A 21252-nucleotide genomic window follows, 5' to 3' on the forward strand; every position below is an offset into this window, starting at 1 on the left:
GGATTTAGGGGTGCAGGCTTAAAAAAAATAGGCTGCACCCCTGGGAATGACATTTTAAAAGTAACTGTCAAAAAAAAAAAAAAAAAAATAGGGACACCCCAAAAAATTAATTTAAAAATTGGGGTGAAAAAAAAATGGGAAAAAATTGTTTAACAATAGGGAAATAGGTTCAGGGCTATTCTGCAAATATGCGGCAGGTGTTTTCTAGAATAGATTAATAGCGGCAGGTGCACAGTTGCAGAATTTTTAAAATATTACTTTAGGGACATAAAAATATGCTAGTACCCATTTTCATGTACCCCAAATTTGAAGGGACCACTTAAAAAAACGAAAAAAAAAACCTAAGTGCTCTTCTGCATCACTTTTCAATGACGGGAAAAAAACACCTGCCGCAGCTATTTAAATCCCCGACTTTCATTTGCAGGCTAAAACGGGGGTACCCATAGTGATCCCCCATGTTTTTACAGCTTTAGGGGGGTCCTACAATTTTTTTAAGGAAAATTTCGTAATTTAACACAAATCCCACTTCGCAGGCTCCCGTTTTCATAGGTTTCATATTGAATACGGGGATAAGCGTGCACGCGCCCGATACTTTATCCCAGGTTAAAGCTCCGATATGAAACGTAAACTTCGACAGCAAAGTTTACGTTTCATATTGACTACCCCTCATACTGTAGCTTTATCGCAATCTATGTCCTGGTGTGCAGAATTTTATACATTCCTGTGATAATTAGAATTATCACAATGCAATTTAAATCATTAATATTATTAAGAAAAACGCAATAAAATAGAGGAAGTTAATAAAAAGAGCCCTAACTGCCCTTCCAAAAGCTGCCAAACAGCACCGACCGGGACTCACTGGCAATTGGTGTGGTTCCCTTACTTTAATTTTGGACTAGAGCCTCCACAGGTTGCAACTGTCCTGCTCTTGCACTGGGAACCTGTGATGGGGTTCTCCACAAGTGGTGGGAGATGTCTGACACAATGGACATCCAACCAGTAACTGGCTGTGTCAGATTTCTCTTTTCCTCTTCTCCTACAAGAACACATGAAGCGATCTAGCAGAGGTCCCCAGTACCAGCTCAGGGGGACGACAGTAAGGATGTCTGTTGGTTTTATAAACCCTTACAGAGTGACATATTTATTTTAGTTTCAAATTGATATATTCTTCCAGGTAACACAAAAGATTGAATAATACATTAGATTTAATATTTAAAAAACATAATACTTCTTCATCATAATTGTAGTTTTTGCCATTTCAGAAACCAGAAAACACCTCTTAGTGATTTATGAGACGAGCGGAGAAGAATGGGCCACTTATATGAAGAAATTGCTGAGTTCAAATTTACACATTCATGAAATAGATCTTTATAATCTGGATGGTAAATCAGATGAGACGCTGAAGAACCTCACCCAAATTAAGTACCAGTGTAAGCTGCTAGTGCTGACAAGTTATCTTCTACAGATCTTTTATGAAAAGCAAAGCAAGCATTTCTGTCAACTTCTAGCCCCATCACACAGAGTTGTCCTACTGCTCTGTGGTGTGGAGTCCCCTGAGGGGCTTTATGAACTTTTGCCTTTGGAAAGGGACTTTCAAGTTATTCTAACTGATCAAGATCCCCAGGACTACATTTCAGTTGTGTCTGCTGTTATTAATGAAGGTACTGTAACCTGTTTTCACAATTACTAAATGTGTTTATTAACTAACTTAGACAAAACTTTTTTATGCTGTTTCGCTGCACAAAGTATTTAATGTGAGCTCTAAGTTCAGGACCGGAAACACAGATTTGTTCTGTGAATGCTGTCAGATGTTTTCACACAGCAAAATGAGAGTGTCAGAAATTTAGGGGGAGATTTATCAATGATTGGAAAGAGATAAAGTATCAACAAATCAGCTTCTAACTGTCCTTCTTCGAACATTGCCTGCAAAATAACAATTAGAAGCTGATAGGTGTATCTCTCTTAAATATTGAAATTGTTGGGGGCACTCTTATAAAGCGGTGCATAATTCTGAGTAATGTTAAAATATAACCCTTATTCTAAAGCCTATAAAATATGTAGGATTTAAGAAAATCCAACGAGTACTGCTTTCTAACCGCACAGAGGGCCTGATTCAGATCCACTCACAAAAAGCGAGCGCCCGCCCTGAATCAGGGCGGCCACTTTTTTTTTGAAAACCGGCCTCCTGGCCGCTCGCATAGCTGTGGGTGACCACCCACAGCTTTTGCGAGCGGCCAGTTGATGGTCGCGAGCAGCTCTGAATCAGGCCCAGAGTGTGTTATATTCTGATGTTAGGATTAACATTGCAGTAAAGTATCACAAACGGCAGGCCGATGAGAGAGAGCTAGAGGTTATATAGGGTGATATACTAGAGAATGCGGTCACATAGTAATAATATACAACTGTAATATTGCGCATACACAGGTTATCCTGATGGTAAATAGTAAAGATACTTGCAATCTCTGAGTCCCATGTGTAAAATGAGACAGAGCGTCCGAATAGACAGGAAAGAGAAGACGGAAAACGGTTGTAGCGTCCGGCTGTGTACAGCGGCTAAGAGCTGTGCATGAAATCCTGCATACAGTCTAGAGAGAGGGTGCCCGGCCAGCTGTATGACAAGTCCCGGAAAGATTATTTCATTGATCATGTATCAATTACAGATATGTAAAATAATTCTATTTTCTAAAAATTCACAGAATGTCACTCACTTTCACTGAGATAAAAATTCTTTCTTTTATATGACTCATTTGTAATAGTGAATTGTGTATTGATTCATAACAAGCGTTTTTCAAGTCTTTTTCTTTTTCTCTTGAAATTTAATTTATATAGGAGTCTGCATACTCACTTATGCAATTTATGTCATATGTTTTTTGTTTGTGTAATATTTGTACTATTCTTATACACATTACTCTTTGGATTTTCTTAAATCCTACATATTTTATAGGCTTTAGAATAAAGGTTATATTTTAACATTACTCAGAATCCTGAACCGCTTTATAAGAGTGCCCCCAACAACAAGTCTTCTTTTCTCTTTCAATATTTACTTGACTCTCTGACTCGGGGGAGCACCACCAACCCACTATTTATACACAACTATTGGTGTTTAATACTACCTCAAGTTGGTTTTGACTATGCAAACATCCCTACTGTAGTTAGTGTTAATAACTTAGGGGTATAATTCTATGTTTATCCTGTGCGAGCTCCAAACTTTATCTTTCTTGGTGTATTTCTCTCCAAGCTTTGATAAGTCTCTCCCTTAGGGGTATATTTACTAAAGTGAGAGTTGCGCCCATAGCAACCAATCAAAATCTACTTAACATTTAACTAGCACCTTCTAGAAGATAATAGCTAGAATCTGATTGGTTGCTATGGGTAACACCACCACTACTAAAAAATTCTCACTTTAGTAAATATACCGCTTAGTATTTTTCCTGTTATGTTTAGGAATGTGTATACAATTGCAGAGTTCCCTAGACTATATGAAGAGTTGGCCAAGATATTTTTGTTATCACTTGTTCCTAATCTTAAATGGTGCTACAACCAATCAGCTCCTAACTGATATTTTTCAAACACATGACAGTTAGAAGCTGATTGGTTGGATCAACATTTACGATTAGTAACGATTGATAACAAGAATATCACTCGTTGATAAATCTGGGCCTCAGTATCTTGTTTTTGAGCAAATAGCACTTTTAATATTGAGCATCCAGACATATGTAGATTTGGTCATATTTTGCACTTACTGTACAACTGCTTGCACTTATACAGACGGAATGGGGAAGAAAAAAGTTGAACACAGTAAAAGTGTGTTCACATTTCCGTAGCTCACGCAGAACACAACAATGGCGCATATGCACCTTGTGGATAACTTGTGGGTGCTTGACCCAGGTGCAAAATTCTGTATGCATTGATGATGTTGACAAGAAGCAGCTGCTGCTCAATGGCTGATACCTCCCGCTGATTATGTATACATATTCCATAGACAAAAAACCTTACGGTTTCACATGTCCCATTAAGGCTGCTTAGACATGATCTGAAAATTCACAAAACCTGTTGATTTTCTGCCACTCAAACTTCAAAAAGCAATGAAATTATGAATATTAAGGCTGACGCCTTAATGGAGGTGTTCCTTACCAATACAGATATGGTATGCCATCACACCCTGTGGTAAACAACAGATTCGGCACTCTCACAGAATGAGATTGCTGTCACTCACAAGATGGTGGAGCTGCTAATTCACAGAATTGTGTGCTCATTGGAATACACACATGCAGTCTATGCAACTGAGGTTTGAGCAGTTATGTGGCTCCCACATCCCACTGAGTGCCCACAATATTCCCATTTGATCACCAAAACAATCTCACTGGCTTCCAACATCCTTCTCACTGCATACATTTATATCATTTAGAATACACGTTCAGCTCCCTTATTTTTAAAAATATCATACTCTGTCTATGCATGTACACTTTCTGCCCCTATCTGCCTCCATGCTGCTATATATTCCCCAATCCCTACTGCTGTGTGGTCTCCCAACTGTGATAGTCTGTGTTCCCTCATCCACACCAATGTTTTTCCCCAGCCGCACCACCCTGCATCCGTGCCTTCTCCACAGCCACGTTGCTGTCTTTCTCTCATCTGTAGCACTCTTTTTCCTCCATCTGCACTACTTTGATCCCCCAACCCTGCAACTCTGTCTCCCCCCAGCACCCGCACCACTCTGTCTTCCTCCTCATCCACACCAATCGGTCTTCCCCAATCCCTACTGCTGTGTGGTCTTGTTCTATGGTAGTCTGTGTTCTCTCATCTGCACCAATCTGTCTTTCTCCATCTGCACCGCCCTGCATCCGTGCCACTCTGTTTCCTTCTGCACCACTGTCTTCCCTAAGCCACGCCACTGTCTTCCTTTCCTCTGTGGCACTCTTTCTTCCTCCATCTGCACCACTCTGTCCCCCCCAACTGTGCAACTCTGTCTCCTCCCCCCATCCACACTAATCTGTCTTCCCCAATCCCTACTGTTGTGCTAACGACCACTACCCCCCCGCGCCTTTACGCCGGCTCCCGCTGCAGCTAACGCCAGCTTCTTTCCCCCGAGCTCACCACCGCTAAAGCCCGCAAACGACGCCCATATTTGTGCACCCAAGTGAAGCCACAGTTATTACACTTGCTGGAGGCTCCTACTATGGCTGCGCAACAAGTTGAAAAGTCCTATCTCTACAATAGCGCAATCTTGAGGTAATAGTTTAAAAACTATAATTTTCTGATTTACCTGAACCCCAAAAGCATGTACCCGGGCACAATAGCTACCTAATAAAACAAACCCCAAGGGGTAAATTTACGATTGGTCGATTTGCAGCACGATTTGAGGAGTGATTTAGTACTTCTCAAATCGACTCAAATCACATGCAGTGAAAACTGTTTTTTCACTGCATTTACTATTAGTCGATTTGTTTTGCGATTTGCAAAACAAATTCGATTTGAGTCAGTTTTGAAGAGTGATTTGCTGTTCGATTTGGCAAGTTCATGTCCAAATCGAACGGCAAATCACCCTTCAAATCACTCTTCAAATCCCCGACACAACAAACTGCTTCATGCTTTCACTTTCAGCATGAGCAGTTCATTGTCACACAGATACATGCAGACATCAGTGAGATGCCTGCATGTATCTGGCTGGAAAAAGCAATTAAAGAGTTTAATTAAAAATTGATGTGAGGTCACCCCCCAAAACACAACCAGCCCCGGACTTTGCCAACCCAGTTCTGGTTGACTAAGTACAGGGAAAAAATGATGTACAGTCTCCCTGTACTTAGTACAACCAACACAGGGCTATGGGAAGCAGAGCTGGTTCTGGATTTACAGGGAAACATTTGCGTAGGGTCTCCCTCTAAGATCCAGAACCAGCCCTGGACCCTTTCTAATGGGGGACTGATGCCACAGCCAGGGGAGCCCTATCACCGGGCCCCCCAGCTGCAGCATCAGCCCTGACCGTTAGTCAGCCCAGGCCAGGGATCCCTGGGGAGTTGGAGACCCCTTCAAAAAAGGGGTCTCCCTCTCCAGGGCAAAGTATAACTTTAATGCATACATACATACACACACTCACACAATACTCACCTATCTTACCTCCAGTGGTCCCCTTCTCCAGTAGGCATCCATGGGTTAAAATAATAACACCGGCCCCTCGCATTAAGGAGTAATCAGTCTAACTGGGTTGGCAAAGTCTGGGGCTGGTTGTGTTTTGGGGGGTGGCCTCACGTCAATTTTTATCTTAATGTAACTCTTTAATTGCTTTTTACAGTGAGATACATGCAGGCATCTCACTTATGTCTGCATGTATCTGTGTGAATCCGACCTGCTCATGCTCAAATCGAAAGCATGAAGCAGGTCTATTGTATTGGGGATTTGAAGAGTGATTTGAAGTCCGATTTTGAGGACAATTTCAAATCGAATGATAGTAAATAAGGGTTTTGTGTGTTGGGCTATGTAAAAGTACCAATGTTTTTCTGATGGTCGATTTGAGAGCGATTTGGGTCCAAAGTCGATTTGAAGTCCGATTTTACATGCGATTTGGCCTTTAGTAAATACTCAAGTCAAAACCAAAATCAAATCCAAGTCGAATGAAAATCGCACCTCAAATCACTCAAAATGCCAAATCGACCTTTAGTAAATTTACCCCCAAGTCTAAATTCCACCCCTACCCTGAGTTTTGCCTTCCCCAAAAAAAACCATAGACTACAGCAGAAAAGTGTTCCTAATTGAGAATGTCAGAAAAAAGTGACAGTTCGAGACTTAGATTACTCCCAAATCCTCTTTTTTTATGTTTATGCCCTGAAATTTGGCATGCATCACCCAGTGACTGTGCCCTTATAATATATATATATATATATATATATATACATATATATATATATATATATATATATATATATTATTTTTTTATTGCAAAATTTTATTGAAAATTGAAAATTATACAAATAGAAATACAGATGAGTCTATAGAAGTAGAACCAATAAAAACAAAAACTATAAACCAGCCACATATACAAAAAAAACTAAATATAGATACCTTAAATAAGACAAATATGAAGCATTGGGAATACATATGCATATATATATATATATATATATATATATACACCAACACATATATAGAAATGATTTGTTCAAATAGGGAAAAAGAAATAGGCAGAGATGCGAGCCAGGAAAAATGGGGAGGGGGGGGAAGAGGCTGGAGGTGAGATGGGTGGGAGCAACAAAGAGTATGTATGAAAAGAAAAGGAAAAAACAGGTTGATGGGGTTAGCTGCTGTGTCAGACCAGGGAGAGGAACATTTTGAAAGAGATACCAAGGTGTCCAAACATCATGAAAGCTGTCCACTGTGCTATTTTGAAGTCTAGTTATGTACTCCATTTTGGAGACATACCAAATTCTGTTTATTAATTCCTGGCGAGAGGGCAGGGAAGGCTGCTTCCAGGCCCTAGTAATCCGGTATTTAGCTGCACAAGCAATATTTAGGATCAATTTGTTGACCTACTTAGATGACTGGCAGACTGGGGCACACAAGTGTAGTGAGGCCAGGGAGATGGGAGCATGTGAGGGCACGACTGAGGAAATTAACTAAATGATCACAGCCCAAAAGGGCGTGATCAGAGGACAGGCCCAGCAAACATGGAAAAAGGTACCAATCTGGCTGCAGTGGTGCCAGCACAACTGTGAGACATTGGGATACATTTGGTGTAAGCGGTCCAGAACCAGATACCAGCGAGAGTATACCTTATAAGAAGTCTCCTTAATGGAAGATTTTGACACATTAGATCAAATTGCCTCCCAAGTGCTTTCCCCAAAGAAGACCCAAGGTCTGTCTCCCACGAAAGTTCATGGGTGGCCAGGGGAGGGTGTTCCGGAGTCAGAATAGAATGGTACGAGTGGGATATGGTACATCTATTCAAGGGACAGTAAATACATATACATTCCATTTGGGTGGGAGCACCAGGTAGAGCAGAAAAAGATGAGTCTACAAAGCTACAGATTTGAAGATATTGAAAGAAGCAAGAGGGGGGTAAGGAGTGCCTTTCCTGGATTTCCAGGAAGGATTGAGGAGCAAAACTACCCAACACAAGCCAAAAACGAGTAATACCCGCTGCTGTCCAAATAGAAGCCATATGACAGGATTAGGTCTGGAGGAAATGAGGGATGTTGCCACAAGGGTGTTTGGGGACAGGGATAGGTATATAGTTCAAATTTTGTGGCAAGAGAATCCCAAAAAGACAAGGTAACAGCTACCGAAGGTACTGATATGGCAGATGGGGATCTGTGTTTACGGGGAAGCCAGGGTTAAAATGACATAGAATCCACTCCTCCCAACTCCCCCTCCAGGTCCACCCAGTGCTTGGATCACCTGGGAGAGTGCCAGACCACCAACTGGCTAAGACAAACTGCCTGGTAGTATTTGGAGATAGATGGCAGGCCTAAACCCCCGTTAAGAAAACCTTTGAATAGAATTAACCTACACAACCATGGTTTTCGACCATTCTAAATTAATTTGCCAAAGGAGGTTTGTAGGGAGGCAAGCACCCAAGCAGGAAACATGACAGGAAGGGTTTGGAAAAGGTACAACAGGTTGGGGAGAACATTCATCTTAATTGAGTTTATGCGACCTATCCAGGAAATGAAATATTTGTGCCATCTGGCAATATCTTGCTCAATAGACGTGAAAAGGGGTGGAAAATTGGCCTTATATAAGCTATTGTAGGACTTAGTCAGATGAATGCCAAGGTATTTCATGGAATCCTTATGCCAGATGAAAGTGAAATTGAGTTGCAAGAGAGCAATAGTTGACATTGGGATGTGCAAAGGTAGCGCTTCAGATTTGCCATGGTTTACTTTATAGACTGAAAGGTGTCCGTAAGTTGACAGTTCCTGAAATTGATTTTGGAGAGAGATTAGGGGGCTAGACAGAGTGAGAAGAATGTCATCAGCAAAAAGAGATATTTTTAATTATAATCCCCAACAGTGATACCGGTAATGTCTGGGTTTACCTGGATCCTACAGGCAAGGGGCTCAATAACTAATGCGAAGATGAGCGGAGAGAGTGGACACCCCTGTCTGGTCCCATTCGATGTTAATAGAGTCAGAGAGGAGACCCCCTGCTAAAACTGACGTAGAAGGATTATAGTACAGGACCTGTACAACTTGTAGGAATTTGTCTTCAAAGCCAAAGTGATGAACGGTGGCAAGCATAAATGGCCAAGAGACCCTGTCAAAGGCCTTTTCAGCATCTAGGGCCAGGAGTAGGGAGGGGAGTTTAATTGTATTAATATGGTGGATTAAGTCAACCGTGCATCTGGTGTTATCCAGAGCTTGACTGGAGGGTACGAAAACCACCTGGTCTGGGTGGATGAGAAAGAAAAGGATGGGGTTCAGCCTGATTGTGAGAATTTTAGTAAAAAGTTTTAGGACTGTGTTTAACAGAGAGATTGGGCAATAATTGGTAACCAATTTGGGGTCCTTACTCGGTTTCGGCAAGACTGTGATTTTCACCCTATTGGTGTCATAATGGAAAAATTTGCCATCTAAAATTTGGTTAAAGGTGACTTAGAGGTGGAGGCCAAGGTACGCTTGGAAAGTTTTGTAATAAGAAAAGGGAAGGCCGTCAGGACCCGATGCTTTGGAGGGTTTTTGAATCTTAAGGGCATTGGAGACTTCCTCCTCAGTGATGGGGAGATTGAGTGCAGTGGAGGTTGGGAGGTCGATTTTGGGGAGGGCACAAGAAGTTAAGTATTCATACGAGGAAGGTGGAGAATTGGCTGGTTGGGGCGGGCTCTCAGAAGCATTATAAAGTTGATGGTAGTATTCCTTTAAAATAGTGTTAATTCTAGATTGATTATAAAGAATAGAGCCTATGGAGTGTTTAATCACTGATATGGCTGAAACAGAGTTTCTGGCCCTTAGATGTTTGGCGAGTAAAGAGTCAGACTTGTTGGTTTTCTGATAAAAGCGTTGGTTCATCCATTGTATGGACTTTTCAATCTTCTCAGAGAGAAGTGCATTAAGATATGATTTAGCAGTTGTAAGATGTCTATAAATAGCATCCATGGGGGTGCATTTATGAAGGGATTCAAGTGAGTGGACCTGGTCAGTAAGAGACCACAGGAGTTGTCTGTGCTCTCTGTTTCTGTGGGTAGCATAACTAATTATATGGCCGTGAATTGCAGATTTATGAGCTTACCATACCACGGGACAGTAGCCAGAATCCTGAACGTTTAAGGAGAAATAGTCTTTCAGAGCCATGGTTATCTTGGATTGGAATTGGGGGATTTTCAATAAGGTCTCGTTAAGGCGCCATGGAGGCCGGAAGACCGGGGTGTCTAGGAAATTAAATGAGGAGGCAATGATGGAATGATCTGACCAGGAATTAGGGAGATTAGAGGAGTCGATGAGATGACTAGAAACTTGAGGGCCGCAAAAGAGCAAGTCTATTCTAGAATATGAGCGATGGGGAGTAAAATATAAAGTCTTTCGAAGTGGGGTTAAGGACCTGCCATGTGCCGATGAGAGAAGCTTCTTTTACATGTAAGGAGAGAGCACAGTAGATTTGAATATTGTCAACATTCAAAATGTTCATGTTGTGAATGTCAATATTAAGAATTTTCAACATTTTGTATATGTCAACATGCTGGTGTTAACATTCGTGGGTATATCTACTAAAGTGAGAGTTTGTAGAAGTGGAGATGTTGCCCATAGCAACCAATCAGATTCTAGCTATTATCTTCTAGAATGTACTAGTTAAATGTTAAGTAGAATCTGATTGGTTGCTATGGGCAACATCTCCATTTCTAAAAACTCTCAGTTTAGTAAATATACTCCTCTGAATGTCAACATAAATACCTTTTGATGTCAGTGTCGGGCACTATACACTGGATGTTGCCTTAGAATGTTGAGTAATGTCATTATTATGATCTCTTCTTCATGACCTGGGTAAGGAAGCATGTAGGAAAACTATTGCTAATAATGCAGCATACTGTATGTCATCCAGCAGTTTTTCCCATGCTCCTTATGGACATTATATACTTTTTATTTGAGAATGGCTCTACTTACAAAAAGGGTAACATGTACTGTAATGAGCTTGACAACATCCAACATGAATCTGTTTATGATAGAGTATGAGCTTTAACACATAATCTATGATGCTCTATACTCTCCAGACATCATTTTATATGTGGTACATAAATAGCTTGTTTTTTTATTTGGAGGGGTAGTGAAGAAAACTTCTAATACCCATTTCGGATTAGAAATGCCGTATCTGACCCGGAATTTTGAACATGGATCCAACTCGGCTGTGACACGGGTTATACCCTGTTCACACTGCGCCACCGGCCCAGGGGTTAGTGCCGAATCGGCGCCGCTCACACTGGACCCGGGTCTTCCATGGGTTTATCCGGGGCTAAGTGGACACTTGCAGATGATGTTATCTCCATGCGGCTATGAAGGCGGTCAATCAGGTGGTCATGATGACCCAGGTTGGACCGTTCACACTACACCATGACCTGGGTCGACCCGTGTCTAACCCTAGGTCGTTACACGGGTTGGATTAACGGGTCAGTCGCCCCAGGTTATTTTTCCTGACCCCTTTTAGACTAAGCAAAATCCTGGGTTGATGCGAGTTCACGTGAAATAACCCAGGATTTTTCTGCTAATCTGAAAGGGGCAGGGTTGGACTGGCCCACAGGGGTACAGGGGAAATCCCCAGTGGTCCTCACTGCCTGAGGGTCCCACCCCCTCCTCTAGGGATCATGTTCCAGACTGTGCACTACATTTGTTACTCAATGAGAGGGTCAATTACCTTGTGGAGCAGGACCACTGATAAACATTGGTTCTTGGTTTGCTTCTATAGAAACTACACCAATATTTGCCTAATAGTTAGCCAAGCAACTTTGGTGTCTGGCCACACCCCCTCTGGTGGATGACCACAATTCTTAAAGCATGGGCCCCTATTACTACATTACCCCAGTGGGTCCTTTATTCCCCAGTGCGACACTGGAAAGGGGTATAACATTCATCAATCTTCTCAATCATATTTTAGCTGGACAACTATCAACTACTTGGTATGCACTATTGGCCCGATTCAGAGGTGGATGCAGTGGTGATGTAGGCCAATGTTTTCAGCCTGCGCATTTGTCTAAGGGGTAAATTTACTAAGAATCGAGATAAGTCGAGATGACCATCTCGAGTGATTTATTCATTTTATTCCTGCTTGCATATTTACTAAAGGCAAAGTCAGGTGAGTTAGAGAGAGATTTCTCTCATCTCACTCGTAAAACTCGGGCGAGATAGCAATCTCGAATAAAATCACCATCGGGCCAAATCGAAAGTAATTTTCACCTAAATCATACATCTCTCAAATTTACCAAGAATCGGGATGACATGCTCGGGAGAGATAGGAGCAAACTCTCTGTCAAAATCACTTTTCAAACTCTCAACCCCCTGAGCTGCAAGATGGTCAGAAACATGCACAAATCATTGTGATTTGTGCATGTATATTTCTGTAAATGGGTAAAATAGAGTTAATTTAATAAAAAAAATGACGTGAGCCACCCCAAAGACTAACCAGCCCCGGGCTTGCCAGCCTGTCCTGGTTCTTAAATTCACAGAGAAAAAAATGTGTAGGGTTCCACTGTAAATTTACGAACCAGCAACAGGCAGCAGGGACAGAGCTGGTTTTAAATATACGGAGAAAACAAATGGTATGAGGTTCCACGTATATTTAAAACCAGCCCTGGACCCTTTCTAACGGGGGACTGATGCCACAGCCACGAGTGCCCTTTCACCGGGCCCGCCAGCCGCAGCATCAGCCCTGACCGTTAGTCAGCCCAGGCCAGGGATCCCTGGGGAGTTGGGGCCCCCCAAATAAAGGGGTCAACCTCTCTAGGGCACCCCCGGCACCCTAGGGCGGTGGGTGCCGGGTTGATAGTGTATGTGTAGTGTTAAAGAAAGGGTTAAATATTGTCTTTAGCTGTGGAACAACACGTACCTGCAAGCCTCCCCCACATGCTGGTATTTGGAGAACCACAAATACCAGCATGCGGGACATTACGGGCCCGCTGGCACTTGTAGTTCCACAACCAAAGCAATACGTAATAAACACAACATACATCGTGACAGTAAAATTTTATTATAACATACATGCATACTCACACTCACTATCACGCTCACTTTCACACATACTTACCTTGTATCCGAAGTAATCCATAGGGGTACCTATAAAAAAAATCCATACTCACCTCTCCAATGCTTAGGTCACGTCCCCTTCCCAATTATAGTGGAACCCTATATATTTTTTTCCCTGTAAATTTAAGAACCAGGACAGACTGGCAAGCCCGGGGCTAGTTAGTGTTTTGGGGGGTGCCCCAATAAGTCTTAACACACAAGCAGCCAACACATATCTCACTGATATGTGCTGGCTGCTAGCTCGGGAGAGATTTGCAGAGAGAAAACACTGCAATCTTGGGTGAGTAATCTCCTGCAAAACGAGATACTCGGGAGAGATATCTCATTCTGTTTCACCATCGGCCAACTTGTTTAGCCTCAAATCGCCTATTGGTAAATTTGGTAAAAAAAAAGGTATTAAATCACCCGAGTTTTGGCGAGTACCAGTGAGATAAATCACTTTGAAAATCGGCACCATCTCGAATCTTAGTAAATTTACCCCTATGTCTCACTGCGCATGTGTTCCGATGGTTACTGCTGAAAGACGCAGATCAAACTTGCATGCAGAGAGATGCAATTTCGTTGGGTGTTTCTGGGTGGTGCCAGGAGGGTGGCTAGCCAGGTGCAGGCATGTCGTCGGTGTGTCACGGTCAGACGTAGTTGCACAGATACAGGCAGCCATGTTCAGAAAGAGAATGTGCATCTCCATAGGGCTGGTGCAATCTTTGATGGTGAGATCAATGGTGCGACCAATGGTGCATCTTAATATGCATAGCGATGAATTAGCACCACAGCTGGTGGGTATTTCAGTAGAAAGAACATCGGCCTGAATCAGGCCCTATATCTCTTGTAAGGCATTAACTTGTCACAAAATGATATACTAAATTCATAGACAACAATATTCTGTTACACACCTCACACTTCCATCTAAACTCTCTGGAAAAATGTCTTCCTTCTGCACACTTTCTATGAGTTGCAAGAACTACTGTAACTCGAATAGTGAGAAAAAAGGTGAAGCTCTCATTAATATGGGACAATGTTTACCAGACCTCTGGATACAGCAAAATTGAAGTACAAGATGCTATTGTGAGAATTGGAAAACTTAAATGTGATATGCTTTCCTACAAAAAGTTGATAGGACTCAGATGCATTTTGTAACACAGTACCTTTACTATGAAGATGTGTCTTCATACACCTATCCTTTTTGTGCCATATGGTGCAAGACGCCTGGTGCGACATAGACGCCATGCCACAGGTAGCGATTCCCTTGCTTGCATACTTTTTCCAGAGTTGATCATTTTAATTCACTAATAGTGTATTTAGGATTAGTATTCTTGTAACCAAGCAATTTTCATACAGTAAACAAATTAAGCATAATGATGCGTGGCGAATGGCATGGCATGGGTCACTCGTATAGGACCTCTGTCTTTTGACATTTTACCCAGACTGCATACCTTTCCCTGAATTTTACATCTTAATTTGCTAATAGTGTTCTAAAGGTCTGATGCAGGACTTGCATACATCTCTGATGGCGAGAGGACTGTGCATGTGCAGGATGGGTCCTGAGAGATCACTCGCAGTGCCCACAAAGCCACAGCATAATTGGTAAGCTGCAGCCATTTGTCAGTGGGGACTGGGCGACGGGGCAGGTTTACAAAATTGTGGTTGTCGCCCCCATTTTGTAGGCATGCCGGGGCCAGGATCTGCATTTGCCCGACTGAGCAGTCCCATTGCCAATTCTGCGTAAGCTTAAGACATGACTGCGAGCATTTCGACCAATGGTTGTGATGGTGATCCGATGCTGCAGCATCAGATGCAGCACTTGAATCTGCGATGCTGGCAGGAAGCATCTTTTGTCATCAGACACATTCTGCTGCATTAGTATATGTTAGCTAACATCGTCCATCTCTAAATCAGGCCCTACATACTTAAGATTAGTATTTTTGTTTCATAGAAATTGGTATAAAGTAGCAGATTAAGACATACAGTTAGAAAAATCCACAGGGCACAACTAAGTTGCAAAATCAGTGGCATGCCAAACGGGGTTGTTAGCATGATTTGAGGATCGGTGTACAGTATGTGGGCACATATGTAGCTTTAGATTTTATCAAAATGAATAATCTTCAGCATTGGCATCTCCTCTCATTGGATCCTAAAATATCTTCTGAAATGAAGGGTCACAGGCATTAAGCAATAGAAGTGGTTACAATCTCAGAGATCTCTTAATCGTTAAAGCAGTACCAACCACCATCTTGAAGGCATATAGCTGGATTACAGAGAAATTTGGAGTCTATCCTTGCTTGGGCTGTTCCAACTGTAAATTCATGATGATAGGTGAGACTTTTGCTCACCCACGTATAGGCAAAGTCTACCATTCTAAACAAATACTCAATTGTAACAGTAGACTTGGGGAGCTATGATTTCTGCTTTTCTCTGTTTGAGAGCTAGTACATGCTACCATATAGGGAATTTTATCACTATGGGACATAATCATCAATCAATGTTGTTCCAAAAAGCCATCAGTAATCGTGCCGCCCAGTACAAGTGAATCATGCAGGTTTCTTCTCTTCATCAACCCCAACCACTCCTTGCCTGTACAGAGTGGGGATAGATGAAGGTATTGGAGGGGGCATGGCCAAATAGTAGAGGCATGGCCACACCCCCTACAAAAATGTTAAATGTCTAAATAAAATATGCACAAGCCCCTCAGCCAGGGGCGGATATGGGGGGGATATGGGGGGTCAGTGCTATCGCTCCCCACACAACATACAGGCAGAGAGAGACTGCTACTGCTCAGAGGCACAGCCTCCCTGAACCCTTTGCAGCCCAGCACACAGCAGCTGAGCTGGGGAGAGAATCTGCTGCTGCTGACAGGTAATGACAGACCTGCCAAGCCCGCCAACAAGCCCGGGTCAGGGTAATTAGTTCCCTTCATCCTCTTGGCACCGCTGCCCCCAAAGGCCTGATGGGTGTAGAGGTGAACTTTGGAGCACTGTGTGATTTAACAAAAGAGAATGTGCTTACCTGCCACCCTTATTTTCAATATGTGAATATAGTTGTGCTTCTGTTAGTCCACTCCTCTTTCGTACAGCAGTCCCCATCACTAGCTTCATCTACAACATCCTGGTGGATAAAGTGACACACGGAGCAAAACGGGAGCAGAAGCACACATATAGAAGGGTGACAGGGCAGAAGCACACATGGGGAGGGAAGGAGGTATATCAGATGCCCATGTGGAGAGGCACAGGTGGAGAATGTAGGCAGCAGAGGCACACAAGGAAAGTGGAGGGGCAGAGGCCCAAGTCTGGAGTGGAGGGGGTAGAGGCACACATTGGGATGGAGCAGGGTCTTGTGGTTGGGGCAGAGGCACTCATGGGGAGGTGATGCAGAGAAAACAAGTGAAGGAGAGGGAGGTATACATACTAAACTGTAGACAAAGAAAGACAGAGGAGAATACATGGACACACACACAATGTTGGGGGAGGAGCATAGAGCTGCAGTCTCGGGAAGAGATTCCTGTGCAACTTACTCACTGTTAACTTCTGCTGCCTGGACTGTGAGGTGCACAAAAGGCCCTATCAGAAAGGTAGCCCGGGAGTAGGAGGGGAGGAGAAAAAGTATTGGAGGTTGGGGACTCCGGGGGCGAGGGCACATAGTGAAGGAAGGTTAGATGATCTGTTGCATCTCTATGGCAGTGCATGCACTTGATCCGGTGGATCCCCTGAGCAAGGAAGCCAGGTGAATGTGCTTTCGGTGCCTCCTCTTAATATTTCTTCACCAGCTCCAATCGTGGTTCTTAAACCCATTGCCATGTACACACCCACGGGTCATGTTGTGGACCCCTTGCATGTGTACTGTCTGTACCCATCTCATGGCTTCACTGGAATTACATCTTTGTTTTCCACCAAACATTCTGTCACTAATACAGGAAACCTATCTAACATAGAGAAATAGTGTCGCTTTGAATTCTGGGTCTGCTCATGTGTTTCAATACACATGCAGCTCAGTGTTGATCTTTACTGAGGATTTACATTGAGATAAGCCACCAATAGTTTTGTTATTATTGGAATGGAATTTTTAATCTTTGTTTGCTAAAGATATATTCTAGACCTATACCCAATGCATTACTACTCTGGCATTTGCTTGTGTGCATACATACAGGCTGCTGCTGCACAAATATCCAGAACTTCTGAATGCAGACATTCTTACCCAAATAAGCACCTTTACCTTTATCTAAATTTACCTGCTTCTTACCTTGACAGATGGGAGGTGCAGATGTCGTCATTGGCTCCACATGCTGGAATGGGGTGCTTGGTGGTGACATCATAGCCAAGTGCCACAATCCCAGTATAACACCCACCCACTCACATAGATAGACAGCAAGCAGCAACTTAACATGTTAAAAGCTGCTGTCTGTTCCTCCTTCATGTCAGCATTTTACACTGTGTTAAGGCACTGTGGAAACTTTAAAAATAGCTGCAGGGAATGGGGTATAGCCTCAAACTTTCCATTATGTGAGACAAAGGTATCCGCATGCGGAATAGTGTCCTCAAATCAGAATTGTCCCATCTAAATCGGAACAATTGGAAGTTATACTTTACCGTGCTGAGAACACCTTCAGTAATATTATTATGACAAATCATAATGTCATAATGTCCCCACCTGCCACTAAGCCATACTTCTAAGCTGTTGTTATTGTGAAAAGATTGTTATATATATTTATATTTATATATATATATATATATATATATATATATAAATATATATAAATATAAACTTGAGGAGCCATTTTGGGGACATTATAAGAAACAATAAATCTCTATTGTGTTGTAAAATCTGCAAACAGACTTAAGTAAGACCTTTTTTGATGTTACAAATTTACAAAGATTATTATACATCCGTCTATTAATATTTACCATTGATAAATTAAAGGGTGTAATAAAACTAAATTTAGGAAGTGTCTATTTTTTTTCACATGCACCACTCAAAGCTGAACTACGATATGGGCAGTGTAATTACCCTTCCAGAAGGCCTGTTGTTCACTGCAGGGATTTCTGCAAGTGGAAAAATCATGGTATACTTATCCTCCCCGGGAAAAGCCCGGTGAGAGGCAGCAGTTGGACTGTGTTGGGGCGGGGCCGGACCATTTGTGTCATTGGCCCTGCCCAGCGAAATCCCCCAAAATGTGCATATTTGATTAGGGGACAGGGCCAAATTATGCAATGGTCATAGAATTGCATCATTAAGCCCCGCCCCCTAACGACGGACCATGGATTCCAGGAAAGATTCTCCCAATTCTGCCCACTTCACTAGGAATTGGGTGGGATGTGGGAGAAGTACCTGCTCTTCTGGGGGTGTGGGGGGCTACGCAAAAAATCGTGAGCCTCCAGCAGATTCCAGGAGGGTAGGCAAGTGTGAATCTTAGGCATTTATTTTATTCAACCTCTAGCTGATTACTTTGGATAAGCATCATTAAATTTTTTTTTTGTTCAAAGCAACAATTTTTATAGTCTCTGGACCTTGTTCAGCAGTGGACGGAATGGCAAAGCCACAATTCCGTGATGCTACAATTGAAATATTGCAGGAGACATCTGAAGTGAAGAGACGCCTCCTGCCAGCATCTGCAATCCCAGCTCTGTAACCGAAGCCGCAGCTTGGGATAACCATCGTGACCATCGGCGTGGCACCGGCTACCTGAGTAACCCTCAGCTTACGCAGGCTGGCTTGTTTGAGAGGCCTTCTGCATCCATGGATGCAGACCCCAGCCTCGTCCCTTCTGGAAAATGGAGGCAATGCGCCCTTGTTTCTGAAAGCGCCGGCTGTCCTCGCCCCTACACAGCCCCGCAAACTCCTCTGCCTGCTTAGGGGGTCTACGTGCGCTCTCGCAGAACCAGGCGCATGCGCAGCTTCCTGATCTGGAATCTACATGAGGATGCCAATTTGCATCCTCTAAAGAGTCAGGCATTCTATGCTTACAACCCAGCAGATACTGTACACCTAAACAATATTCAACAAGTCATTCAAATAAGCATAAGAGAGTTCAGTTTTTAACACAGATATTCACAAACTCCGCCATTACAGTCCAGGTTTTATAGATATCCATGCTTGAGTGGAGATGGTTAAATCAAATTGACTGAGGTAGTAATTAAGTCCTGTAATCAAGCATGGATATCCTAATATGTGGACTGTAATGGTGGAGATTGGGAACCTCTCCCTTAACTGATATATAACTAGCAGCATTTTATTCCACATGCAAATTAGGAGGGCACTTTGGGTGATATTGGGCCTAAGTCAGAGATGTGCGGACCTCTGACATTCACATACATCTCTGATGGTTTCAGATCTGCGCATGTGCAGAAGCCATACTGCGCATGTGCAGATCTCATCCTGCGATGACGCTAGCAATCCCCTGGACGCTTCAGCCAGATTCGCAGACTGCAGGCGTTCCCGAGGTGGAGCCAGGGACCATTTCCCAAAATGGAGGGGTGTCATCTCAGTTTTGTGGAAGTGCAGAGGACAGTGACTGCGACTTTTGACGCAGATTTACTGGCCTCAGCAGCAGAGAAGAGGTGGCCATTTTAAATAGCTTAGGCTCACTTAGATGTTCAATGCTGTGATTGATGGTCGCAATGTAGATTTGATGCTTCAGATGCAGCCCTCAAATCTTGGATGCCAACAATAGGCGTCTTTTTACACTACATGCCTACAGCGGCATTAGCGTAATTTTGCCCGGTGCTATTCGTATCCATCACTGTATCAAGCCCACTGATACCATCTGGTATTTACATTGTAAGAATTTCTGTACACTTTTTACTTTAACTAGTTAGCACTTATCCTGTTACCTGTGTGCTGTGTTGTGTTGTACTGCTGTTGTTCTTTCCTGGGTGATCCATGAATGTATAAAAGAGCTGGAATACCATGCCAGCTATAAACATGTCTTTATAAAGGAGGGTCCAACCTAACAGCGGACAAAAGGCAAAGGATATACATAAAACTGGTGTCCTCACATAAGCCAAGCCACATTTACCATGTAGGACAACAGACAAAAGCCCTGTTTCACTCCACTGACCACACAAGTAATTCCGTACCAACACAGTTCTGCACAGTGTGAAATTGCCATGTTCTAATATAACACTTATTTGCAGGGTGTGAAGCTGGTAGTCCCACATCAAACGGCTAATGTTGAATTTCAATAACTCTAACCAGGGCCATAGATTATAGCCGAAGCATAGCATTGTAGTTGTAGCATGTTTTACAGTATAATCTAGGAATAGAAACACAGCAAGCTCCTGTTACAACCTACCCTTATCACTACACAAATTGATCAGCCAATCCATTAGTGGTTGTTACAACCTACCCTCATCGCTACACAAATTGATCAGCCAATCCATTAATGGTAAAGAGCAGTTGAAATAAATTTAAACTATTCTTTATTCAAAATATTTGAATATTCAGCTACGAACTGGGGTCCATTATCACTAAGTAGCTGTTGTGGAACTCCTGTACTAGCAAACAGGCTCTTTAATACTTCTATTGTGTGAGTATTTGGAGGTCATAGTGAACCATGAAAATGTTGACCCATGAAGAGGCAAACAAAGTCGACATGATCTTATTGTGAGTATAGCCGATCATCCCCAACGGTGTAAAAGGTTTTTTTAATTGGGAAACCTTGGTGTTAGGATTTGTGGTTAGCAAATCATCTTCGTGCCAGTTCCCAGTCATAGTTGTTACTGGGATACTGCATCATGTCCTGTCCTTGTTCTGGCTTTTTGCAGGAAGCTGGAAATCCTGTCTTGTCTGGGTTTATATCATAGCCTGTCATTCATGTCTGTCTGTCTGTGTGGTTTGTATCCAGGCCCGGATTAAGGGGGGGGTGACAGGGGCGGTCGTCCCTGGGCACCCACACACAGAGGGCCCCAACACAGGGTCGATGTGACCCTGCCTATAACAGGGAGGAGGGCGCTCTGCAGCTGCATGCAGCAGCACAGTCAGTGCTGCTGCATCAGCTTGGGGCAGGGCAGTAGTGCGGACGGCGCATAAGTGCCGTCCGCAC

General features: G+C 42.9%; 1 protein-coding gene across 1 annotated transcript in view; it reads left to right on the forward strand.

Annotated features, from left to right (window-relative positions):
* The window catches only part of BANK1 (B cell scaffold protein with ankyrin repeats 1), a 533405-nt gene that overhangs the window by 59853 nt on the left and 452300 nt on the right, over positions 1-21252 (forward strand). Inside the window, exon 2 of the mRNA XM_088453252.1 lies at positions 1263-1661. Within this exon, the coding sequence (XP_088309378.1) occupies positions 1263-1661 (399 nt within the window). The remainder of the gene's footprint in view (positions 1-1262; positions 1662-21252) is intronic.

This window comes from Taudactylus pleione, unplaced genomic scaffold (genome assembly GCF_031769625.1).
Source record: "Taudactylus pleione unplaced genomic scaffold, aTauple2 ptg000573l, whole genome shotgun sequence".
NCBI lineage: Eukaryota > Metazoa > Chordata > Amphibia > Anura > Myobatrachidae > Taudactylus > Taudactylus pleione.